Below are 26,681 nucleotides of genomic sequence, written 5' to 3'. Positions count from 1 at the left end.
CCTCCCTCCACCCTCTCCTCATCCCCATCTTCTCCCAACCTTCCCTCTCTCCCATCTCAAATCCCCTCAGAAACGGCTCTCTTTATTTTCCCTCCAAAAGTGCTGGCGCCACCCCCCTCCGGGTAGCCAATCAGAAAGAGGCCCTGGCCCCCTGGTGGAATGGTGAGGCACTGCACCCCCAGACTCTGCTCTGGCTCTGCTGTCCGTCACAGCAGCCAGCTGCCCCAGCAGGCCTTGCAATCTCCCCACCGCTTGAGCCGTCCCCCATTGTCTCCCGAGAGAGACGGATGAGGAGAGAGCCATTCAGGGGCCACAGGAAAGGGGCATCGGGGGCCGACAGAGGCAAACTGGAGCGGGGAAGCATTGCTGAAAGAATGCCTACCTCTCTTCTTCCTTCTCAATATCCGTTATTGCTAGCTAAGAAATTGGGGGGAAAGCAGCGACTCTGTGTAGGGTTTCTTGGGGTTGAGATCCGTAAGCTGAGTATGGTACAATTTCTCAGCTTTATGGGTGTTACGGAAGATTCCAGGTGGAGAGACGACTCATCTGCCCAGCCAGTCGGGTGCAAGTCCCTCATGGGTCCATGCGGTCGGTAAAAGAAGCAAGTTCCGGCCAAGTAATTTGGAGCAAAACAGCGGTCAGTAGACCTTGATCTTTCTTGTTGCCCAACAGGTCCCCACAGGAGCAAGAACCCAGAACCAAGGGTTACCTTGACTTTTACCCAGAGTACATTTCACAGGGCATCATGAATAGGCCCATACTACATCACAGAGGGGGACGCAGGTGGCGCTGTGGGTTAAAGCCTCAGCGCCTAGGACTTGCCGATCGAAAGGTCGGCGGTTCGAATCCCTGCGGCGGGTTGCGCTCCCGCTGCTCGGTCCCAGCGCCTGCCAACCTAGCAGTTCGAAAGCACCTCCGGGTGCAAGTAGATAAATAGGGACCGCTTACCAGCGGGAAGGTAAACGGCGTTTCCGTGTGCGGCTCTGGCTCGCCAGAGCAGCGATGTCACGCTGGCCACGTGACCCGGAAGTGTCTCCGGACAGCGCTGGCCCCCGGCCTCTTGAGTGAGATGGGCGCACAAACCCCAGAGTCTGTCAAGACTGGCCCGTACGGGCAGGGGTACCTTTACCTTTACCTTACCTTACATCACAGAGGAAGAGGGGATATAAGACATACACAAGTTTGATGGTGTTTCCTGCTTGGCAGGGGGTTGGACTCGCTGGCCCTTGTGGTCTCTTCCAACTCTATGATTCAAAGTTCAGCAGGGGCCAGACACCGCTCCCAACACCTCTTAAGTGCCCATCACCCAAAGAACAATGAAACCCTTGGCATCTCCTTGCCCTCAGGACTTGTCCGAAGATGGGCTTTCAGAACACCTGACTTGCTAAATTGCCTCTGGGGACGTCTATTGTTGCCCCCCCCGTCACTCCCTGGGTGGGGGGCCGTGTATGTGCTCTCAGGCTTGGGGAAAGATGCCCTCCTCCGGCTGCCCACGTGACTTCCTGCTTCTTGGTTCATGGAGGGAGGTGGAGCCCAAATTCACCTTTCTTTCAGGGTTAAAATGCTATTGGAATGAGGAGAGTCGGTTAAAGTATGGATTTTCTACGAATTTATAAAGCTAGGTATCTTCCCTGTGCTGTCAAGTCAAAAGCATACATTCAGGCCTAATATTTGTAACATTGCAACAACTATAAAGATGTGCCCCCCCCCGTCATTTCCGTAACATGGGTAAGTGAACTCATATTTGAAACAATGCAGACGCAGTCAAGAAGGATTTTTCTCAGCCTCACCTGAATAAACACTTAGATTATGTGAAAATGATGGGAGATACCGTCTGCAGATGAAATTAAACCTGTGCTTTTATTTATTTTCATGGTATAAAAGGTAATTTTAAAGAAAGCAATGGTTACAACAGTAAACAACAAATAGCTTGTCCTCATGGAATTGCAGACTTTCATCCAGCCATGTGTTAAAGTTTCAATTGATTATTCTAAAAGATCACGCCACATTTTCCCACGAGTGCTGGTTAGATTCCGGCAACAGTCTTCACAATTTATGTATTCAGTAAACATTGGCCACGTGTTATAAAAGGAATACGGACTGTGTTCCCCCACCTTTTGGATACTTAAATTGTGAGGCCCAGAATAGAACACAGGATTTTAGGTGGGGCCTGACCAAGGTAGAATAAAGTGGTACTATTCCTGCCCTTGATCTGATTCTGCCTTCCGCCACATTGACCTGTGCTCCCCGTTTGGTGTCTGCAAATGTGATGAGCATCCCCTTCAGTTCCTTCACCCAAGTCATTTATAACGAAGTTGAACAACAACGGGCCCAGGACAGAACCCTGCAGCACCCCTCTTGTCACTTTTCCCCAGGATGATGAGGAACCATGAAGGAGTCCTCTTTGGGTTCAGTCAGTCAAATCCACCTAACAGTGTCCTCATTCAGCCCACATTTTACCAGCTTCCTCACAGAAAGATCACGGGAGACTTTTCAAAATTTGCCTTACTGAAATCAAGATGCACTATTTCCACAGCTGTTCCCTGATCAACAAAGTTTGTAACTCCATCCAAAAGAAGGGGAGGAGAGATTTCTCTGGCTTGACTTGTTTTTGAGAAAGCCATCCTTTCATCTTGTATGTTTCTGTTGCGAAATCTTCAGATGGATGGCACATAAATATTAAAAATGATAATAAATAAGGGTATCGACAAGCTGAAACATGTGCAAAGGAAGGTGATTTATGTAATTATTTAATTTGTATACCACCTGACCCAGTAGTGCCAACTTGAATAAAATATTGGTGGGGGGCCAGGTAAGGCCCTCCTTGCACAATCAATCACATGACACATGCAGGTCATTGGAATGGCAATGCCTATCAACTGGTGTGTGGCCCCCTCAAATATATCATTGGGGGGCAAAAAACCCTCAGCCTCTAAAAGTCGACTCCTGTTCCCACATAACATAAAAACACAAAATGCACATCTGTAACCCCCCTCACTACCACATTTTAAAAGGGCATTAGATGTCAATCAGGCAAAGGCCTGGTTAACAAGGTGCGAATTTGCCTGGCTCCTAAAGCTGGATAATGGTTTTTCCAACCGTTGCATGAATTCTCTGATGGGAATTGAGATTGGAGCTCTGACTGAAGCTCTTTCCACATTCCATGCACTGATAGGGTTTCTCCCCCGTATGAATTCTTTGATGGGAAGTGAGATCGGAGCTCGTCCTGAAGCTCTTTCCACATTCCATGCACTGATAGGGTTTCTCCCCCGTATGAATTCTTTGATGGGAAGTGAGATAGGAGCTCGTCCTGAAGCTCTTTCCACATTCCATGCACTGATAGGGTTTCTCCCCTGTATGAATTCTCTGATGGGAAGTGAGAGAGGAGCTCTTCCTGAAGCTCTTTCCACATTCCAAGCACTGATATGGTTTCTCCCCTATATGAATTAGTTGATGGGAAGTGAGAGAGGAGTTCTTACTGAAGCACTTTCCACATTCCATGCACTGATAGGGTTTCTCCCCAGTATGAATTCTTTGATGGGAAGTGAGATGGGAGCTCGTACTGAAGCTCTTTCCACATTCCACACACTGATAGGGTTTCTCCCCTGTATGAATTTTCTGATGCTTAGTGAGATTGGAGTTCTGACTGAAGCTCTTTCCACATTCCACACACTGATAGGGTTTCTCCCCTGTATGAATTTTCTGATGGTTAGTGAGATGGCCTCTCTGGCTAAAGCTCTTTCCACATTCCACACACTGATAGGGTTTCTTTCCAATGACAATTCTTTGTTGGGAAGTGGAATGGGAGCTCTGACTGCAGCTCTCTCCACATTCCAAATTTTTGCATGGCTTCTCCTCTCCGGGGGTTTTGTCATGTTCATCCTTGTTCTTGTTTTCCAATTCATCAAAATCTGCAATGGAGACAAAATAGGGATTAGAGCCTCAGGAACAAATCAAGAAGAACTGAAGGGAGTTGGGTCTTTGTTCATTGCCTTTGTTGGTTGTTATTAACCAACATTTTTATTAATATATTCTGATGGTTGTTGAATGTTGATTTGTTTGATATACAGTAGTGGCTAAAATTGTGGAAGAACAGTTTTTGGAGAGATACTTGGAAGACCTGCAGAAAGGAACCGTAGAGGAGAAAGAACCAACTGACATCGCAAATCTATCATTCGGACTTGTGGAAGCCTTTTGGGGGAAAAGTATATTTCAGATATTTGATGGCTCGTAACACGACTTCGTTTAGAGTAATACCACAAAATTATGTATCAATGGAAAGATAATTTAATGAAGAAAGTCATAGCGAAATAACCAGAAAAAGGAAGCACAACTTGCTTAGCTTGACTTTTGCCAGTGTGTTATGTTATACTGTGGAAAGTTGATATAAAATTTACAGATTGTATATTATTAAGAGAGAATTACATGAAAATGATGTATATATGGTATATCACACCAGGGAAAATGGCAAAGATGTTTTAGAAAGAAAATAAGAGATGCTGGAGATGTAAAGAAAAGGAAGGGACATGTGGTGGGAATGCAAATGCATTAAAAAATATTGGGAAATGATATAAACTGAACTGAAAGAAATGTATAAAATGAACTTTGGTAAACATCCTGAAGGCTTTCTGTTAGGTATCTCAAGAGCTGCCAAAAGAAAAATGGACATTATTTATGTATGCTACAACAGTGGCAAGAATCTTGATAGCGCAAAATTGGAAGATGGAAGAAATACCATCAAAAGAACAATGGTAAAAAAAACTGAGTAATTATGCAGAATTGGCTAAGCTAACAGATAAACTACGAGAGAAGGACAAAAAGGATTTTAAAAGTTTGGGAATCATTTACAGGTTCTTTACAGAAACATCAACTGGCAGGGTCTGAATAAACGTTCACAACTTTATTATAGTAACAGAAAAATTAGAGAAATGGTAAGGGAATTTACTTTTATATAATGCAGGACACAATAAATAAAACTAAATAACTCAGTAGAGGGGAAGTTGAGGGAAGTTCAGAGGACGGGAGGGAGAACATTTGTATATAACATGTTGATTGATATATTTTTATTTGTTATAAAATTCAATAAATATTCATTTTTAAAAAAAGAAGATGATAGAGGAAAACTTAACCAAAGCTGGCCTTTCTATATTTGTGAAGAGGTATAAGGAGAGTCCCATTGACTGCAAGAAGATCCAACCTCTCCATTCCGAAGGAAATCAGCCCTGAGTGCTCACTGGAAGGACAGATCCTGAAGCTGAGGATCCAATAGTTTGGCCACCTCATGAGAAGAGAAGACTCCCTGGAAAAGACCCTGATGTTGGGAAAGACGGAGGGCACAAGGAGAAGGGGACGACAGAGGACGAGGTGGTGGGACAGTGTTCTCGAAGCTACCAGCATGAGTTTGACTAAACTGCGGGAGGCAGGGGAAGACAGGAGTGCCTGGCGTGCTCTGGTCCAGGGAGTCACAAAGAGGCGGACACGATTAAACGACTAAAGAACTACATAAGGAGACTCCGTCACTACAAAATCAGACTGGTAAAGGCAGGAAAAGGTGCACAACAGCAAGTGACAATCGAAGAATGAAGAGACTGTGCCTACAGGACAGAAGAAAATCATCTGGGTGTTTACAAGATGACATGGAGCAATGTAATGTGAAGCTGAGTGCAAGGACTGGTCTAAATGCTAGAATTCCAAGGGAAAAGCCATTATCTCTCAAGCCAAGGTGGAAAAGATTAAACTGGGCTACAACCCATGGTAACTGTACAGCGGAACAATGGGACAGTGTTATTTGGAGCGATGAGACCCCAATCTCCTTGCTTGGTAGTGAGGGCATGAAATACGCGAGGAGGAGAATCGGAGATGATTTACATCCTACTTGCATTACACCGACCGTGAAACACCCAGTCAGTGTGATGATCTGGGGTTGTATGATAGCAAAAGGTGTGGGCAGAATTTGTGTCATTAATGGGAACGTCAATGCCCCCAAATACATAAATCAAATACTTGAGCCTGAATGTGAAATCATATTCCACTGCTGGAATGGCCTGGGAATAGCCCAAGCTAAATGAGGGGATGAGGGACCAACTCCCTTCTCTTGCCATTGCCTTCCGTTAAGAGTTTGGGTGTAATCCCTGACGCCTCCCTTTCCATGGAGGCGCAGGTTACAACAACAGGCCTAGGCGACATTTTCCCACCTTCGCCGCATCAAGCAGGTGGTCCCTTACCTCTCCCGCCCCGACCTGGCCACAGTGATCCATGCGACGGTCACCTCCAGGCTTGACTACTGTAATTCGCTCTACACGGGGCTGCCCTTGAAGCTGTCCCAAAAACTCCAGCGGGTACAGAATGCTGCAACGAGGCTCCTCACGGGGTCCCTGCCATGGGAGCATATTCACCCAGTGCTTTTCCAGCTGCACTGGCTCCCGGTGGAGTGCAGGGTCAGACGTAAGGTGCTGCTTTTGACCTTTCAAGCCCTTCACGGCCTAGGACCCTCTCAACACTGGCTCCGGCCTGGTGGAACGCTCTGTCTTATGAGACCAGGGCCCTGCAGGATCTGATTTCTTTCCGCAGGGCCTGTAAGACGGAGTTGTTCCACCTGGCCTTTGGCTTAGAATCAGTTTGATTCCCTCCCCCTCTTTCTTTTTCCTTTCTCCTCCTGTGAAGAGGCTGCATCCTAATGTTTTAATGTTGTATCTTAATCTTTTAAATTGTTTTATAATCAACTTGTTTTTATTACTGGTTGTTAGCCACCCTGAGCCTGGTCTTGGCTGCGGAGGCCAGGGTATAAATAAAATTTTATTATTATTATTATTAATAATTCCATCTTGGTTTCACATTATTACAGCTGCAGAACTAAAAAACTTGCTTCACTCTATGGGAAGACGTTGCAAGGCCGGAATTAAAGCTAAAGGTTACCAAAGTCAGTATTAAATGACATGGTGAGAATTTCTGTATGTCTCCCTTTTTCTATGTGTTTCACATTTCTTTTTTATGACTGCTGTTCTAATAAATACTCCTTCATAAAAGTTATTGCATTGCATTCTTCATCAAATTATCTTTCCTATGGTATCACTCCAAAAAAAGTGGTGCTATGAGCCATCAAACCTTGGAAACACACTTTTTAAAAAGTTTCCACGATTTTAGCCACTAGCTGTTCATTTAAAGTTAATGTATTTTTTATATGGGACCAGATGGTTATTATTAATGTTTCATGTGTATGTATGTGTTGGAAGCCACCCAGAGTGGCTGGGGCAACCCAGCCAGATGGGCAGGGGATAAATAAAAATTACTACTATTATTATCACTGCTACTACTACCTGAGATTCAATAAGCCTGGCTCTTCTCTGGGAAGGATTTTGTTTGGCCTGGTCATGGCATCCCCTCCATCGCCAATGTGAGGCGTCTCTCTGGTCAACCCAAGACTGACAGCAGCAAAAACAAAAACAGAAAACCTGGACTTCCGGGGTTGGCACCTCTGGCAATGGCAGAGCTCCTCCGATCGGGAGGAACTTGCTCCGTGAAAAGTAGGGTCTGACCGCCACGGTGAAGGCGGAGACCCATAGAAATCACAGGCGGAAGAAGCTTGTGAACTTGGGATTTGGCTGGCACCATTCGCGTCTCCCCTACTCGCGGGGAAACCCTGTTTTGGGGATCCGGAGCGACGTGGGGTGAGTGGTGCGGTGCTTTGAATCGACTGCTTCTTTCACGGAGAGAAAGAAGCAGTCGATTCAAAGTCGATTGCTATTGTCGGAGAGCACTGACTTTTTTCCTGTGGACAATTGGACTTTAAACAACAACCCATGAGTAGAACAGAAAATTGGATTTTTAAATACCTTAATTTGGCAACGAGCAGGGAAGGTTCAAAACAGGAAGTCCGCCTTCCCTTTTTGTAAATAGACTGAAGCAAAGAGGTTGCAAGCTAAGGTCTTGGAAAGCCTCATGTAAAGGATTAAATTTCCATCAATTGAAACCATTAACCCCCCCTTGGAAGCAGGGGAAGAGGGGGGAAATTGCGGACTGTGCATCCTGCAGGAGAGAGTGATAAAAACTAAATTATCACTGCTCTGAACTCCTGGGAACATGCTGCCAACAGACTGACGTTTGGAAGAGTTCATTGACAGCGAAAAACAGTCAGTTAGTAAGAAAAATATATTGCTTTCACTATCTGCTTCTGCGTTTTAAAAGGAAGAAAAAGCAATTGAAAAAGTAACTGGAAACTGAAACTATATTACTTTTGGAATTGTGTCAGAAAGGATTGATACAAGTGGAGATTGCTCCCCCCTAGAGGGAGTCTTTGAAACTGTTACAAGAGTTGAGCTGAATCTGTTACAAGAGTCGAGCTGAGGAATCCAGCTGTACGATAAGAATTGTGAGAACTAGAGACTGACCTTGGACTAAAATGTCGGCAGATGAGATAATAGTGTCTGCATTTTGCAGGATAGATCATTTGCTGAAACAGCTTCACAAGAAGATAGATGCTATGGCTACAAAATTGACATTTCGGTACTAAAAGTGAATACCAACACAGAAATAACTCAGGATCTGGCACAGGAATCTATTTCAACAGGGCAAATCGTTGAAAAGGAGAAGGAGAAAGTTGCTGTTGTCGAACTTAAAGTAATACAAGGGGGAGCCTTAACCTCACTGAGGCAGGTTGAGGGTTACAGGTCGGGGCCCTCTGTGGCTGAAACTGGAAGAGGTCAGATTTTGAGGATTGGAGCCTGGCCTGGCCTGGAGGGGGAAGGTTGGAGAGATCCCCTTATGCAGGGGTCAATTGACATTTGGAATATGGACTTGGGTCGGGAGGGGATTGGAGCTTTGGGGGCCTTTGGATTTGGAGGAACCGTGAAACAAGATTTGAAATATTTTATGGATTCTAGTTTTAACCATGGAAATCTGGCTGACCTGTCGAGATGGAACAAAAGGGCTGTTGGGTCGGAGCTTCCTCGAGATCTGTTCTCTAGAATTAAAGAATATGAAGAAGATTGGCAGAAGGGACGTGGAGAAGAGTTAAGAGCCTCGGACATAAGATCTCCAGGTTGATGGACTAGATGGAATCAACGGAAAGGACTGGCAGAGGCCGAGACCAGGAAGAGGAGACGGTGAAGAAGATTGGAAAATTTAAAGTCTATATAGGGAAATTTTGTAAAATTTAATGAGGGATAGAAAAATCTTGGAATGGAATTTTTTTTGGCCTTAGTGGAAATATTTTAAGAGGTTAAGTGTGAATAGGTATATTAGATTTAATGGGGAATAAGATTAAAAATATTTTAAGATAAAGGATTTGCTGAGATAACATATAGAAGTGGAATACAAGGAGGGAGGTGAGAGGAGGTCAATGAAACAAGGGAATGAAAGATAGATTATGGTAAAGGTATGATGTGTGTTAAATTGTTTTTGTTTTGTTTTGTATAGTTTATGGTGTTTAGATGTTAAGGTTGTGTTTTGTATTGTCTATATTGTATTGTTTCTTTTGTTTCTTCTTTCTTTTTCTTTTTTTGTGAGCTTTAAAAGTAATAAATATCATTTTTAAAAAACAAAAAAAAACAAAAACAGAAAACCTGACAGAAGCTACTTATCTTTCCGAACAACTCTGAAGGTGACATTTAAGATGTCTGGCCAGTTCAGACCAGCCGAATCGTGGTATAAAAAGGCAGAACTGGAGGAAGATGGTTCTCAGAAAAAACTGGAATTTGCTGTTCAAGGTTTATTGTGGGGGCGTTAGGTTCCCAGGTGTTGTAGGGGGCGCTGTTGAGCTCTGTGGAAATCACATAGAGGTATTTTTTGAATTTCCAGGCAGATAGGACGATCCCACAGGGAGACTTACCAAGAGAGGCCACGATCCCACGATTCTCCTCCATGACGTCCTTATGCAGAGCTCTCTGGTCAGGATCCAGCAACACCCACTCCTCTTCCGTGAAACAAACAGCAACATCTTCAAAGCACACTGGACCCTAAAAGAAAAAGGGAAATGTCCTCCTCTGAGACAGGATCAATATGATCTGCTACACAATGCTCTGTTCTTTCCTTTCTGTTAATACAGCCGCTGGGAGAGATCATCAGGGGGTTTGGGCTGGGTGTTGATCAATATGCAGATGATACCCAGCTCTACCTCTCTTTCAAATCAGAACCAGTGAAGGCGGTGAAGGTCCTGTGTGAGTGCCTGGAGGCGGTTGGTTGGTGGATGGATGGTGGCTAACAAATTGAGGTTGAATCCTGACAAGACAGAAGTACTGTTTTGGAGGGACAGGAAGCAGGCGGGTGTTTTGGACTCCCTGGTCCTGAATGGGGCAACTGTGCCCCTGAAGGACCAGCTGTACAGCCTGGGAGTCATTTCGGACTCACAGCTGTCCATGGAGGCGTAGGTCAATTCTGTGTCCAGGGGTGCTGTCTACCAGCTCCATCTGGTATGCAGGATGAGACCCTCCCTGCCCGCGGACTGTCTTGCCAGAGTGATGCATGCTCTAGTTATCTCCTGCTTGGACTACTGCCATGCGCTCTACCTGGGACTACCTTTGAAGGTGACCCGGAAACTACAACTAATCCAGAATGCGGCAGCTAGACTGGTGACTGGAGCAGTCATGTTTTGTAAATAGGTGGTACTCCAGTTGGTGTTTTTCTAATCATTCTGCCTACGCAAGCATCCCAGTTTCCCAGATGGAAGAATCCACCCTTGTACTCCTGCTCCCCTTCTACCAGCTTAAGGGGGGTGGAGGTTCCTTCCTCTCCCCCTGGTACCTGTGTGCTGGAATAAAGAGGGACAGCAAAGAACTGGAGCCTAAAGGACACCAGATTAATCTCCTGCACCCCCTTAAACAGCCCCAGCCTCCGAGGCTCTAGCTTCATGCGCCTCCCTTTGAACAGCAACCCCTTTGAGGACAACCACACCTGGTCTCCTACCTGGATTTTCTCTCCCTCCCGCCTTTGTGCGTCCGAGATCCTTTTGTAACCTGCCTTTGATGCTTCCAGGCTGTCTTTCAATATCTCATGCAAGTACTCCATTTACTCCACAGACTCCTCAGCTGCTGGTACTGACAGCACCTCTTCCCTACCCAGAAAGGCCCTGGGATGCACACCATAGTTCGCCACAAAGGGGGCCACGCCCGCGGATGCGTGGACCGCATTGTTGTGTGCAAACTCGGCCAGGCTCAGCTTCTCTACCCAATCATCTTGATGGTAGCATGTACAGCACCTCAAGTATTGCTGCAGGGTGGCATTGGTCCTTTCTGACTCTCGGTTTCTCTGTGGATTCCTAGCTGAAGTCAGGCTAACCTCCACCCCTAACAACTGCATCAACTTCCTCCAGAAATGCGAAGTAAACTGACTTCCACAATCTGTGATTAGCCTTGATGGCATACCGTGCAACTTAAACACATGATCCACGAACAACCCTGCTGTCTCCTTTCTGGAAGGTATCTTAGAGCAAGGTACAAAATGCGCCATCTTTGTCAGCACCTCTACCACCACCCAAATAACCAGGGGGGTTTTCCTGTGACACTGGCAAGTTGGTGAAAAAATCCATGGATACCACTTCCCACGGTTTACTTGGGGTGGGTAACGGTTGTAACAGCCTGGCTGGGGCTGCCCTTTGCCCTTTGGCTGTCTGACAGACTTCGCACCCCCTTGCGTATTCTGCGGTATCCTCCTTAATTTTGGGCCACCAGAATTCCCTAAAGGTAAAGGGACCCCTGACCATTAGGTCCAGTTGTTGCCGACTCTGGGGTTGCAACGCTCATCTCGCTTTATTGGCCGAAGGAGCCGACATACAGCTTCCGGGTCATGTGGCCAGCATGACTAAGCCGCTTCTGGTGAAACCAGAGCAGCGCCCGGAAATGCCATTTACCTTCCCACCACAGCGGTATCTATTTATCTACTTGCACTTTGACGTGCTTTCGAACTGCTAGGTTGGCAGGAGCAGGGACCGAGCAACGGGAGCTCACCCTGTTGTGGGGATTCGAAACCGCCAACCTTCTGATCAGCAAGTCCTAGGTTGTGGTAAATTTCAGCTAAGTATGCTGCAACTGGATTTCTTATGCACAGGGCCAATCCTGAACATTTTGGATTTGGGAACATTATGCATTCACAGTAGCAGTAAAGCTCTGCTGAATGAAATACAATTGCCTCTGGTCTATTTGGGGGGAATCCTGCAATGTGTTTAGGTTTTTACTCTGCTAACTATACATTGTAGTTCTGCTCTGGATCAATATTGAGTAGAATTCCATGTCAGGGTCTTCCTCCAAGAAATCAATTGCTGAGAGTGAAGGCCCCCGACTCCCCACAGCTTTCCAAGTCCCCTCCTCTCTGGGGTTTCTGGCAAGCGATCCAACAGTGTCAATTCAATTGTCAGAAGTCTCTGGGCTCTGAGAGACAAGCAGGGAGGGTGGCTTCTGGCAGAAGGAGAGGAAGCCCCTGGTGGCTCCTCCTTCTCCTGTCTCACCTCTGCCTCTCAAGCTTCCTCTCCCACTCACCTCCTTCCTCTTCTGCCTCTGATTCTGCACTGCATTCTGCCACATAGTCTCCCAGCTCACTAAGCCCTGTTATCCCTTCAGCTTCTGATGCCTCCTCTTCCCAGGATTTTCCCTCTTCTCCCTCTGACCGCTCATCCTTCCTCCACCTCCACTCCTTGGGCTCTGACCCGTCTTCCCTTCCTGGTTCACCGGCTGCTTCCTCCCACCATTCCTCTGTCCCCAACCAGTCCATGACATTGCTCCATCCCTCAGCCTCTGTTCCCACAAGGCAGCTTCCCCTGACCTGATGTGGTTCCACAGCCGCTGCTTCCCTTCTGCCCCCATGAAAAGATGAACCAGGAGGTTTTGCCGGCATCATTGTGTCACCTGCAAGAGAAAAAAGATAAGCAGGATGCCAGGAGTGCCTGCTTCTCTCAAGGTGAAACAGGGCATCTCTAACTACAGATGGGCCTTTGAGAAAGCCTTACCTGCTGAGTGCAGTTGGACGTTTGTGGCCATTTCATATGTTAGTTGTGCAAAACTATTTCTCCCTTCCTTTGGACTCTTGGTCCCAACTATGCCCCCCCCCCAAAAGAACTCACAGATTAGTTGGAAAACCAACAGAACGAGACCAAATGGAGAAAAGCCACCTTCCTCCTTACCCAGTGGCCTCTCTCTGGTGTCCAACGGAGGCCTCTCTGCCTCACAGGAATCCAGGTCCATTTCTGCAAAATGATCCCTTTTCTGAAAGAGCAACAAGGATTCAAAACATAGAATGGCGAGAAATGTTAGAAAGAGAATGACAAAGAGAGAAGTTTAAGGGTGTTAGATCTCATCCCATGGATGCCTTCCCAGAAAAAGAATGGGCCAACAGTAGAGCATTATGGGATGTTCTCCGTCCTGTTTGGAGCCCCTTGGCAGTATCCGGAGGAAAGTCTCTCTCACCTGCTTTCTCTCCTCTGCCTGACTCAGGAGAAAACCTTCGGCCAGGGCCACCGCCTGGGAACTGGTCTCCGCTCCACAGTCCCTCACCCAGCTCTCCATCTCCGGGGGAAGGACAGCCAGGAACTGCTCCAAGATCACCAGGTCCAGCATCTCAGCTTTCGTGTGCCTTTCTGGCTTCAGCCACTGACGGTCAAGGTGGTAGAGTCGGCTGCAAACCTCTTGGGGTCCCTTGGCCTCCTGGCAGCAGAACTGCCTCAACTGCTGGCTCTGCACCTCTGAGCAGAGGGTGTCCTGCTCACCCAGGATCTTCTGCCCAGAGTTTTCCCAGAATCCCCCACTGCTTCCAGTTTGGATGGCATGGCCTCTTCCTGCTCCAGGGCCAGCTGGGTCTCGCTCATCCATCTGTGCTCTCAGGAAGCCTCTGAGAGATCGGATGGAACCCTTTGGTCTTCTGCCAAGTTCTGCCTGTGCTAATGAGGTGCTAGCAAATCCTACAAAGCAAATACATTGTTTAGTTACAGAATTTTTAGGTCCGAAGAAGAGAAATGTTCCCTGAGCTAGCATGGATGAGTCTTCCTAGGAACCAGGGCGGGACTGTACCAAACCATGAGATATCTTCTGAAGAAGAAGACGGAGGAGGAGGAGGAGGAGGAGGAGAGGAGAAGAGGAAGAAGAAGAAGAAGGAGAGGAGGAGGAGGAAGCAGACTCTAGCCCTCCTAGAAGGAAGATTGCGATGCAAAATGGGGAGGCAACTGTAGGGATTTATCTGAGGTGAATCAGTCTAGTTGCTCCTGCCTTTTAGTAAATGCAAGAAGTCAGAACTGACTGACAAGGGAATAATTTGTATCTTGTGGAAAATGGATGCCTGGCTCTAGTGGGGGTCCTTGCCTGGGGGTCCTCAGGAGTTGCTCCTCACCCCCACCCTCACCCCCCCACTCCCCTGCTTCTGTCTCCTTTTCCTGCACTTGGTCTCTCTGCCGCTCTCATGACAGACTCCTGGGGTGGGGTCCCTTTTTCTTTGCTCTGAGGGTCAGGAATGTATCTGGACATTATTATTCTCTTAGATTGCTTAACACACATACAGCCATTGATGCCCAGGTCCCTGGAGGCTCAGTGAGGAGCAGCGCCCATTTCCGGCTGCTTTGCCAGCACCAATCCCTTTGGGAGAGAGAGGATGTGGTCCTGGGATGCCCTGCTCTGGGTGCGAGGGGATGGCTGCAGTGGCCTCCGTGGGGAGCTGCCCTGGGAGACACTGGGAAACTGGTCCCCAATGCAGCAGCCAGACTATGGGCTGGGATCCCTCTCTTTATTCCTGGCCTCTCTTTCCCACCTTTTTTTTTGGGGGGGGGGCTAGTCCACCTCCTCGCCCAGCTTTGGAAAACCATTTGCACCTTTTCCCTCTGTTGTGCAGTGATGCTGAGAGACGTCACAGAGAGTTAAAGTCCCAGGGACTCCTTTGTTTAAAGAAGGAGACTTCGGGGGAGAGTCATTGTTTTTCTGAAGGGGGGGGGGCGGAAGGCCAAATGAGTTTGGGATCCTCTGATCTGCGGGAAGGAGAGCGTGGCAGACCTGGCCCCTCCCTGGCAGGACCCCCTCCTCCTCCCTGACTTGGGGTCCCCCCCCCTTCCTGGCACGCGCTCTCTCCTTCCCTGACCTTTCTCCTGGCTCTCAGCCCCGGGGCTCCCTCCTCCTGTGGGTAGCAGGAGCATATGGGGGGGTCTTTGCACCCCTGACCTTCTCCTCCCTGACTTGGGGTCCACCCCCCCGCGCAGGAGCAGATCAGGCCCCCCAGGAACCCTCCCCTGCTGCAGCCCTGGGACCCCCACCAGATCCCAGAGAGAGAGGGGAGACTCACCAGATCCCAGGAGAGACAGCGAGGCAGCCCTTGCAGGAGAGACACCCGAGCAGGAAAGGACTGGGGAGGGGGGGGGCTTGGCTCTGGAGGACCTGCCCCCCTTGCTTCCTGGCCTCTCTAGGAAGGCAGCTCACTTCCCTTTAACCCTTGCAGGGCCGAGTCCCCCCCCCCCCCCCGCTCAGCCCTCTCTCGCCTTTCAGAACCTCAGCTCTTTATTATTTTGAATGGCTCTAAAGGGGCAGCTTCCCCCTGGATCCGCCTATGGCAAGGGATCCTTTTGGGGGGGCCTTTGGGGCTGGGCTCTGAGCATCTCCCTCGGTCCTTTTGGGGGGGGCCTTTGGCTCTTGGCTGGGCTCTGAGCATCTCCCTCGGTCCCTTTTTTGGGGGGACCTTGGCTCTTGGCTGGGCTCTGAGCATCTCCCTCGGTCCCTTTTTTGGGGGGGCCTTTGGCTCTTGGCTGGGCTCTTGAGCATCTCCCTCGGTCCCTTTGGGGGGGCCTTTGGCTCTTGGCTGGGCTCTTGAGCATCTCCCTCGGTCCTTTTGGGGGGGGCCTTTGGCTCTTGGCTGGGCTCTGAGCATCTCCCTCGGTCCCTTTTTGGGGGGGGCCTTTGGCTCTTGGCTGGGCTCTGAGCATCTCCCTCGGTCCCTTTTTGGGGGTCTTTAGCTCTTGGCTGGGCTCTGAGCATCTCCCTCCGTCCCTTTTTGGGGGTCTTTGGCTCTTGGCTGGGCTCTGAGCATCTCCCTCCGTCCCTTTTTGGGGGTCTTTGGCTCTTGGCTGGCCTCTGAGCATCTCCCTCCGTCCCTTTTTGGGGGTCTTTGGCTCTTGGCTGGCCTCTGAGCATCTCCCTCGGTCCCTCGGCCAGGAAGCGGAGGAGTAGGCTGGAGCGCAGCGGGCGAGACGCTGCCGGTTTGGCTGGCCAGAGAGCTCTGACGCTAAACTGCTGCTTCCCTTCTCGAACCATTTCTTCTCAAAATCAGTTGTTACACTTTAGGTATCCAGAATACAGTGGTACCTCAGGTTACATACGCTTCAGGTTACAGACTCCGCTGACCCAGAAATAGTACCTCAGGTTAAGAACTTTGCTTCCGGATGAGAACACAAATTGCACTGCAGCAGCGGGAGGCCCCATTAGCTAAAGTGGTGCTTCAGGTTAAGAACAGTTTCAGGTTAAGAAGAGACCTCCGGAACGAATTAAGTACTTAACGCGAGGTACCACTGTGAATACTACAGTATAAGGTTTAAGTCTGTTTCTGCGGCTTCTCTCTCATTCCCTCACTTAGTTATGAGGGGTCTTTCCGTGAGGTACTTTTGACACAGCCCAGCTTCCTTCACAGCGAGGGGCCACTTTTCCTCAGTTCCCCTCTCTCTTAGCAATCCCACTCCTGAGGTATTTTCCTTTGTATGCCAGACCCAGGGGATCCTCTCAGCCCTTGCCACGGACTCGGGAATCTCCTTTTCCTAGAAGATCTCTCCCCCCCCCTCCTGACTGCAAGGAGACTCCAGAAGAAGAAGAGGAGAGTCTTCCCATAGCTTCTCCCTCCAGCTTCACTCCCTTCAGACGCTCAACATGGTCTCCCCATCTCAGCTGTGAGGCTCCTTCCTCTGGCTCCATAGATATTCTCCTCAGAGCGGAGGATCCACTCAGATCAGAGCCACTTCTCTCTCCCTCCCTCCCTCCCTCCCCCCTCTCCTCATCCCCATCTTCTCTCAGAATTCCCTCTCTCCCATCTCAAATCCCCTCAGAAACGGCTCTCTTTATTTTCCCTCCAAAAGTGCTGGCGCCACCCCCCTCTGGGTAGCCAATCAGAAAGAGGCTCTGGCCCCCTGGTGGAATGGTGAGGCACTGCACCCCCAGACTCTGCTCTGGCTCTGCTGTCCGTCACAGCAGCCAGCTGCCCCAGCAGGCCTTGCAATCTCCCCACCGCTTGAGCCATCCCCCATTGTCTCCCGAGAGAGACGGATGAGGAGAGAGCCATTCAGGGGCATCGGGGGGCCGACAGAGGCAAAATGGAGCGGGGAAGCATTGCCCAAATGATGCCTACTAAATCCCCAAAGTTTGAGGGATAGGGTCTCTCTCTCTTCTTCCTTCTCTATATCAGTTATTTCTAGCTAAGAAATTGGGGGAAAGGCAGCTACTCTGTGTAGGGTTTCTTGGGGTTGAGATCCATAAGCTGAGTATGGTACGATTTCTCAGCAATAAATAGGATACACTTTTATGGGTGTTACGGAAGATTCCAGGTGGAGAGACGACTCATCTGCCCAGCCAGTCGGTGTGCAAGTCCCTCATGGGTCCATGCGGTCGGTAAAAGAAGCAAGTTCTGGCCAAGTAATTTGGAGCAAAACAGCGGTCAGTAGACCTTGATCTTTCTTGTTGCCCAACAGGTCCCCACAGGAGCAAGAACCCAGAACCAAGGGTTACCTTGACTTTTACCCAGAGTACATTTCACAGGGCATCATGAATAGGCCCATACTACATCACAGAGGGGGAGGGGTATAAGATATACACAGGATCAGCAGGGGCCAGACACCACTCCCAACACCTCTTAAGTGTCCATCACCAAAAGAACAATGAAACCCTTGGCATCTCCTTGCCCTCAGGACTTGTTCGGAGATGGGCTTAAAATGCCATTTGAATGAGAAGAGTCGGTTAAAGTATGGATTTTCTACGAATTTATAAAGCTAGGTATCTTCCCTGTGCTGTCAAGTCAAAAGCATACATTCAGGCCTAATATTTGTAACATTGCAATAACTATAAAGATGTGCCCCCCCCCCGTCATTTCCGTAACATGGGTAAGTGAACTCATATTTGAAACAATGCAGACGCAGTCAAGAAGGATTTTTCTCTAGTGTTTCATTCAGCCTCTTAGATTATGTGAAAATGATGGGAGATACGGTCTCCAGATGAAATTAAACCTGTGCTTTTATTTATTTTCATGGTATAAAAGGTAATTTTAAAGAAAGCAATGGTTACAACAGTAAACAACAAATAGCTTGTCCTCATGGAATTGCAGACTTTCATCCAGCCATGTGTTAAAGTTTAAATTGATTATTCTAAAAGATCACGCCACATTTTCCCACGAGTGCTGGTTAGATTCCGGCAACAGTCTTCACAATTTATGTATTCAGTAAACATTGGCCATGCGTTATAAAAGGAATACGGACTGTGTTCCCCCACGTTTGGATACTTAAATTGTGATGCCCAGAATAGAACACAGGATTTTAGGTGGTGCCTGACCAAGGTAGAATAAAGTGGTACTATTCCTGTCCTTGATCTGATTCTGCCTTCCGCCACATTGACCTGTGCTCCCTGTTTGGTGTCTGCAAATGTGATGAGCATCCCCTTCAGTTCCTTCACCCAAGTCATTTATAACGAAGTTGAACAACAACGGGCCCAGGACAGAACCCTGCAGCACCCCTCTTGTCACTTTTCCCCAGGATGATGAGGAACCATGAAGGAGTCCTCTTTGGGTTCGGTCAGTCAAATCCACCTAACAGTGTCCTCATTCAGCCCACATTTTACCAGCTTCCACAGAGAAAGATCACGGGAGACTTTTCAAAATTTGCCTTACTGAAATCAAGATGCACTATTTCCACAGCTGTTCCCTGATCAACAAAGTTTGTAACTCCATCCAAAAGAAGGGGAGGAGAGATTTCTCTGGCTTGACTTGTTTTTGAGAAAGCCATCCTTTCATCTTGTATGTTTCTGTTGCGAAATCTTCAGATGGATGGCACATAAATATTAAAAATGATAATAAATAAGGATATTGACAAGCTGCAACATGTGCAAAGGAAGGTGATTTATGTCTTTATTTAATTTGTATAATACTCAACCCAGTAGTGCCAACTTGAATAAAATATTGGTGGGGGGCCAAGTAAGGCCCTCCTTGCACAATCAATCACATGACACATGCAGGTCATTGGAATGGCAATGCCTATCAACTGGTGTGTGGCCCCCTCAAATATATCATTGGGGGGCAAAAACCCCTCAGCCTCTAAAAGTCGACTCCTGTTCCCACATAACATAAAAACACAAAATGCACATCTGTAACCCCCCTCACTACCACATTTTAAAAGGGCATTAGATGTCAATCAGGCAAAGGCCTGGTTAACAAGGTGCGAATTTGCCTGGCTCCTAAAGCTGGATAATGGTTTTTCCAACCGTTGCATGAATTCTCTGATGGGAATTGAGATTGGCGCTCTGAATGAAGCTCTTTCCACATTCCACACACTGATAGGGTTTCTCCCCCGTATGAATTCTTTGATGGGAAGTGAGATAGGAGCTTGTACTGAAGCTCTTTCCACATTCCATGCACTGATAGGGTTTCTCCCCTGTATGAATTCTTTGATGGGAAGTGAGATAGGAGCTCTTCCTGAAGCTCTTTCCACATTCCAAGCACTGATATGGTTTCTCCCCTATATGAATTAGTTGATGGGAAGTGAGAGAGGAGCTCTGACTGAAGCACTTTCCACATTCCATGCACTGATAGGGTTTCTCTCCCGTATGAATTCTTTGATGGGAAGTGAGATGGGAACTCTCCCTGAAGCACTTTCCACATTCTACACACTGATAGGGTTTCTCCCCTGTATGAATTCTCTGATGGGAAGTGAGATGGGAACTCGAACTGCAGCTCTTTCCACATTCCACACACTGATAGGGTTTCTCTCCTGTATGAATTCTCTGGTGCTTTGTGAGATTGTAGCTCATACTAAAGCTCTTTCCACATTCCACACACTGATAGGGTTTCTCTCCTGTATGAATTCTCTGATGGGAAGTGAGACTGTGGCTGTAACTGAAGCTCTTTCCACATTCCACACACTGATAGGGTTTCTCTCCTGTATGAATTTTGTGATGCTTAGTGAGATGGCCTCTCTGACTGAAGCTCTTTCCACATTCCACGCACTGATAGGGTTTCTCCCCTGTATGAATTCTGTGATGATTAGTGAGATCAGAGCTGTGACTAAAGCTCTTTCCACATTCCACACACTGATAGGGTTTCTCCCCTGTATGAATTTTCTGATGCTTAGTGAGATTGGAATTCTGACTGAAGCTCTTTCCACATTCCACACACTGATAGGGTTTCTTTCCAGTGAGAATTCTTTGTTGGGAAGTGGAATGGGAGCTCTGACTGCAGCTCTCTCCACATTCCAAATTTTTCCATGGCTTCTCCTCTCCGGCGGTTTTGTCACGTTCATCCTTGTTCTTGTTTTCCAATTCATCAAAATCTGCAATGGAGACAAAAAAGGGATTAGAGCCTCAGGAACAAATCAAGAAGAACTGAAGGGAGTTGGGTCTTTGTTCATTGCCCTTGTTGGTTGTCATTAACCAACATTTTTATTAATATATTCCGATGGATTGTTGAATGCTGATTTGCTTGATATACAGTAGTGGCCAAAACTGTGGAAGCCTTTTAGTGGGAAAGTATATTTCAGATATTTGATGGCTCGTAACACGACTTCGTTTAGAGTAATACCACAAAATTATGTATCAATGGGCACAGGACATAGGTCATGACATTATGTTTGCGGACTGGGAACAGTTATGGACCACCGGTATCAAATTTACGGCATGTAATGCCTTAAAAGAAAATATTATGAAAATGATTTATAGGTGGTACATGACCCCAGTCAAGCTCGCGAAGATTTACCATCTGCCCAATAATAAATGTTGGAAATGTAATGAAGCCGAAGGTACCTTCTTTCACCTTTGGTCGACCTGCCCAAGGATTAAGGCCTTCTGGGAAATGATTTATAATGAAATTAAGAAGGTACTTAAATGTACCTTTCAAAAGAAACCGGAGGCATTTCTCCTGGGCATGGTCGGCCAATTGGTTCCAAAGAGGGATAAGATTTTCTTTATGTACGCCACTACAGCAGCAAGGATCCTTCTAGCAAAGTATTGGAAGACACAAGAATTACCCACACTGGAAGAATGGCAGACGAAAGTGATTGACTTTATGGGACTGGCAGAAATGACCGGCAGAATCCGCGACCAAGAGAAAGAGACAGTGGAGGAAGATTGGAAGAAGTTTAAAGTATATCTTAAGAACTGTTGTAAAATAGAGGAGTGATAAAATGTCAAGGGGAAGGAAGACGCAGAATTGCAGCTAAAACTGTTTGATGATTTAAGGTGAAATTGAGAATGACAATGAGTTTAAATTTAAATTTTAATTGGCAAAAAGGGTTGTTGAAAAACTGTAAAACAAGGATGCAAAAAGGGTGAGGTATGGGGAAGTCCGAGAAACGAGGCGTATGAAAATGAGGTTAAGAAATGATATTTTTTGTGTGTGTTTGTATTTGTTGATGTTTGTGTGTTGTTGCTGTTTAGTGTTAAAAATTGGAAAATTAATAAAAAATTACTTAAAAAAAATTATGTATCAATGGAAAGATAACTGAATGAAGAATGTAATTATCTGTATTCTATCAAAAGTCATAGCAGAATAACCAGAAAAAGGAAGCACAACTTGCTTAGCTTGACTTTTGCCAGTGTGTTATGTTATACTGTGGAAAGTTGATATAAAATTTACAGATTGTATATTATTAAGAGAGAATTACATGAAAATGATGTATATATGGTATATCACACCAGGGAAAATGGCAAAGATGTTTTAGAAAGAAAATAAGAGATGCTGGAGATGTAAAGAAAAGGAAGGGACATGTGGTGGGAATGCAAATGCATTAAAAAATATTGGGAAATGATATAAACTGAACTGAAAGAAATGTATAAAAAGAACTTTGGTAAACATCCTGAAGGCTTTCTGTTAGGTATCTCAAATCAAGAGCTGCCAAAAGAAAAATGGACATTATTTATGTATGCTACAACAGCGGCAAGAATCTTGATAGCGCAAAATTGGAAGATGGAAGAAATACCATCAAAAGAACAATGGTAAAAAAAACTGAGGAATTATGCAGAATTGGCTAAGCTAACAGATAAACTACGAGAGAAGGACAAAAAGGATTTTAAAAGTTTGGGAACCATTTACAGGTTATTTACAGAAACAACAACTGGCAGGGTCTGAATAAACGTTCACAACTTTATTATAGTAACAGAAAAATTAGAGAAATGGTAAGGGAATTTACTTTTATATAAAGCAGGACACAATAAATAAAACTAAATAACCCAGTAGAGGGGAAGTTGAGGGAAGTCCAGAGGACGGGAGGGAGAACATTTGTATATAACATGTTGATTGATATATTTTTATTTGTTATAAAATTCAATAAATAATCATTTTAAAAAAAGAAAAAAGAAGAAGATAGAGGAAAACTTAACCAAAGCTGGCCTTTCTATATTTGTGAAGAGGTATAAGGAGAGTCCCATGGACTGCAACAAGATCCAACCTCTCCATTCCGAAGGAAATCAGCCCTGAGTGCTCACTGGAAGGACAGATCCTGAAGCTGAGGATCCAGTAGTTTGGCCACCTCATGAGAAGAGAAGACTCCCTGGAAAAGACCCTGATGTTGGGAAAGACGGAGGGCACAAGGAGAAGGGGACGACAGAGGACGAGGTGGTGGGACAGTGTTCTCGAAGCTACCAGCATGAGTTTGACTAAACTGCGGGAGGCAGGGGAAGACAGGAGTGCCTGGCGTGCTCTGGTCCAGGGAGTCACAAAGAGGCGGACACGACTAAACGACTAAAGAACAACATAAGGAGACTCCGTCACTACAAAATCAGACTGGTAAAGGCAGGAAAAGGTGCACAACAGCAAGTGACAATTGAAGAATGAAGAGACTGTGCCTACAGGACAGAAGAAAATCATCTGGGTGTTTACAAGATGACATGGGGCAATGGAAGGTGAAGTTGAGTGCAAGGACTGGTCTAAATGCTAGAATTCCAAGGGAAAAGCCATTATCTCTCAAGCCAAGGTGGAAAAGATTAAACTGGGCTACAACCCATGTTAACTGGACAGCGGAACAATGGGACAGTGTTATTTGGAGTGATGAGACCCCAATCTCCTTGCTTGGTAGTGAGGGCATGAAATACGCGAGGAGGAGAATCGGAGAAGATTTACATCCTACTTGCATTATACCGACCGTGAAACACCCAGACAGTGTGATGATCTGGGGTTGTATGACATCAAAAGGTGTGGGCAGAATTTGTGTCATTAATGGGAACGTCAATGCCCCCAAATACATAAATCAAATAACTAGCCTGAACTGAAGCGTTCTGAATGTGAAATCATATTCCACTGCTGGAATGGCCTGGGAATAGCCCAAGCGAAATGAGGGGATGAGGGACCAACTCCCTTCTCTTGCCATTGCCTTCCGTTAAGAGTTTGGATGTAATCCTTGACGCCTCCCTTTCCATGGAGGCGCAGGTTACAACAACAGGCCTAGGCGACATTTTCCCACCTTCGCCGCATCAAGCAGTTGGTCCCTTACCTCTCCCGCCCCGACCTGGCCACAGTGATCCATGCGACGGTCATCTCCAGGCTTGACTGCTGTAATTCGCTCTACGCGGGGCTGCCCTTGAAGCTGTCCCAGAAACTCCAGCGGGTGCAGAATGCTGCAGCGAGGCTCCTCACGGGGTCCCTGCCATGGGAGCATATTCACCCAGTGCTTTTCCAGCTGCACTGGCTCCCGGTGGAGTACAGGGTCAGACTTAAGGTGCTGCTTTTGACCTTTCAAGCCCTTCACGGCCGAGGACCCTCTCAACACTGGCTCCGGCCTGGTGGAACGCTCTGTCTCATGAGACCAGGGCCCTGCAGGATCTGATTTCTTTCCGCAGGGCCTGTAAGACAGAGTTGTTCCACCTGGCCTTTGGCTTAGAATCAGTTTGATTCCCTCCCCCTCTTTCTTTTTCCTTTCTCCTCCTGTGAAGAGGCTGCATCCTAATGTTTTAATGTTGTATCTTAATCTTTTAAATTGTTTTATAATCAACTTGTTTTTATTACTGGTTGTTAGCCACCCTGAGCCTGGTCTTGGCTGTGGAGACCAGGGTATAAATAAAATTTTCCACGATTTAGCCACTAGCTGTTCATTTAAAGTTAATGTATTTTTTATATGGGATCAGATGGTTATTATTAATGTTTCATGTGTATGTATGTGTTGGAAGCCACCCAGAGTGGTTGGGGCAACCCAGTCAGATGGGCAGGGGATAAATAAAAATTATTATTAATAATTATTATTATTACTGCTAATATTACCTGAGACTCAATAAGCCTGGCTCTTCTCTGGGATGGATTTTGTTTGGCCCAGTCATGGCTTCCCCTCCATTGCCAATGTCATGTGTCTCTTGGGTCAACCCAAGAAAACAAAAACAGAAAACCTGACAGAAGCTACTTATCTTTCCTAACAATTCTGAAGCTGACATTTAAGATGCCTGGGCAGTTCAGACCAGCCCAACCGTGGTATAAAGAGGCAGAACTGGAGGAAGATGGTTCTCAGAAAAAACTGGAATTTGCTGTTCAAGGTTTATTGTGGGGGCGTTAGGTTCCCAGGTGTTGTAGGGGGCGCTGCTGAGCTCTGTGAAAATATTTGAGGTTTGTCAGATAGAGGTATTTTTGAATTTCCAGGCAGATAGGACGATCCCACAGGGAGCCTTACCAAGAGAGGCCACGATCCCCCGATTCTCCTCCATGACGTCCTTATGCAGAGCTCTCTGGTCAGGATCCAGCAACGCCCACTCCTCGTCCGTGAAACGAATAGAGACGTCTTCAAAGCACACTGGACCCTGAAAGAAAAAGGGAAATGTCCTCCTCTGAGACAGCAGAAATATGATCTGCTCTACAATGCTCTGTGGTTTCCTTCCTGTAAATTGCGGTGTTGTTTCAATAGGATTCCTTTGCTGCACATTTTAATTCTGGATGCCTATTTTGACATTTTAATTGAATTATTTCATTAATTATGGGTATTCGTCTTTGTGCAAATAGTTGGTACTCCACCTTGTGGTTTTCAAATCATTCTGCCTACGCAAGCATTCCAGTTTCCCCGATGGAAGGATCCCCTTTCCCCTCTCCTCGTGAGTTGTTCTGGGAAGGTTCCCTCCCAATGCCCTAGAGCCAGATTCAAGGGGTTCATGGGGGCATGGAGAGGGGGAGGAGTGGGGGGCAGGCCCCATTTTGCAGCGGATGGGGCTAGTTAGGTGACTCCTGGCCACTATTTGTTATTGTCTGTCCACAGCATAGAAGCCTATTTCAGCACTCAGTGGTGAATATAGAAATACAATAAGCCTAGTTTGGCTGAGTTTCAGGTCTCATGAGAAGAGCAGCTCATTCCCTGAGGGTCTGCCAGTTTGTATTGTCAATTAATGGACTAGTCTAGGTGGAGGTTTCTTTAGTGTGGAGGTATATGAAAAGTGAGATTATATAGTGCAAAGTTTGTTTAAGTGCTCTTGTAAAGAGGTGCTCTGTTGAGTATTTTGTTAGAGAGGTAATAATAATAAGAATATTTTATTGTTTATACGCCGCCCATCTGGCTGGGTTTCCCCAGCCACTCTGTGCGGCTTCCAACAAAATATTAAAATACAATAGTGCGGCAAACATTAAAAGCGTCCCTAAACAGGGCTGCCTTCAGATGTCTTCTAAAAGTCTGGTAGTTGCTTATTTCATTGACAACTGGTGAGAGGGTGTTCCACTGCATGGCTGCCACTACGAAGAAGGCCCTCTGCCTGGTTCCCTGCAACTTGACGTCTCGCAGAGAGGGAACCACAAGAAGATCCTTGGTGCTGGACCCCAGTGTCTGGGTGGAATGATGGGGGTGGAGACGCTCCTTCAGGTATACTGGACCGAGGCCGTTTAGGTTTGCTATAAAGCAGGGGTGCCCAAACTTTTTTCAAAGAAGGCCAGATTTGATGTAGTAAACATGTGTGAGGGCTGACCAAAGTTGCTGACTTTTTTTCGGATTGAAATTGTTTGGCTTTAGGTCCCCAAAATGGACATTGGACCTGCCTGCTATAAAGTGTGGCTTTCAGGCCTTGGTTTATATATTTGAGTGGAGTTTATATATTATAGATAAGATGATAAGATAAGTTAAAATAAGAAAAGATGAGATGATGATAAGATAAGCTAAGGTTTATAAGATAGCTGTTTTGTGTAAATGTTTTTCTATAAGTGTTTTGCTTATCACTACTTCCTTCACAAAATAAATGGGGAGGTTGTTGGTTTGCATTTCTTAGTACAGAAAGTATTGATCTGAAATGTAGAGCTCTTTCCTGTTCTAATTAATTCAAGAGGGCTCTGGAAGAAACAAGCAGTGAGTTCCTGGTGTTTGGGTTATTCCTTCGGAGAAAGTGAGTACAGTTGGTTTAAATTGGTTCTGTTATCTCTTCTGTAAGGTCATGCTGACTATAAGAAGAGGCCAGAAGGAGCCTGGGTTTCACTTTCTCTTTCTGTCTCGGTTCTTTCTGATGTTCTGTACACAGTATGCTTAGTGTTAAGGTTTAGACTTATTATAAGTTATGGTAAGAATTTATGTTAAGTCTGCTGCAACTGGATTTCTT

The 26,681-nt window shown here is 46.4% G+C and overlaps 2 protein-coding genes across 2 annotated transcripts in view; both read right to left on the bottom strand.

Moving 5' to 3' along the window:
• LOC310843263 (uncharacterized protein) overlaps positions 1–26,681 on the bottom strand; it is a 192,399-nt gene that overhangs the window by 110,387 nt on the left and 55,331 nt on the right. Inside the window, exons 4-5 of the mRNA XM_083736311.1 lie at positions 24,788–24,914; positions 13,392–13,882 (exon numbers count right to left, since the gene is read on the bottom strand). Coding sequence (XP_083592437.1) covers positions 13,392–13,882; positions 24,788–24,914 — 618 coding nt within the window. The remainder of the gene's footprint in view (positions 1–13,391; positions 13,883–24,787; positions 24,915–26,681) is intronic.
• LOC310843692 (uncharacterized protein) lies at positions 1,842–12,458 on the bottom strand. The gene is made up of 2 exons (XM_083737351.1): positions 9,827–12,458; positions 1,842–3,911 (listed from the first exon to the last, which is right to left on the bottom strand). Exons 1-2 carry the CDS (start codon positions 9,858–9,860, stop codon positions 3,073–3,075), a joined length of 873 nt encoding a protein of 290 aa, XP_083593477.1. The 5' UTR covers positions 9,861–12,458; the 3' UTR covers positions 1,842–3,072.

This window comes from Podarcis gaigeae (genome assembly GCF_964106915.1).
Source record: "Podarcis gaigeae genome assembly, chromosome: 4".
Classification (NCBI taxonomy): Eukaryota; Metazoa; Chordata; class Lepidosauria; order Squamata; family Lacertidae; genus Podarcis; species Podarcis gaigeae.
Note: the sequence above shows the minus strand (reverse complement) of the source record. Positions and strands in the feature narration are given on the sequence as shown.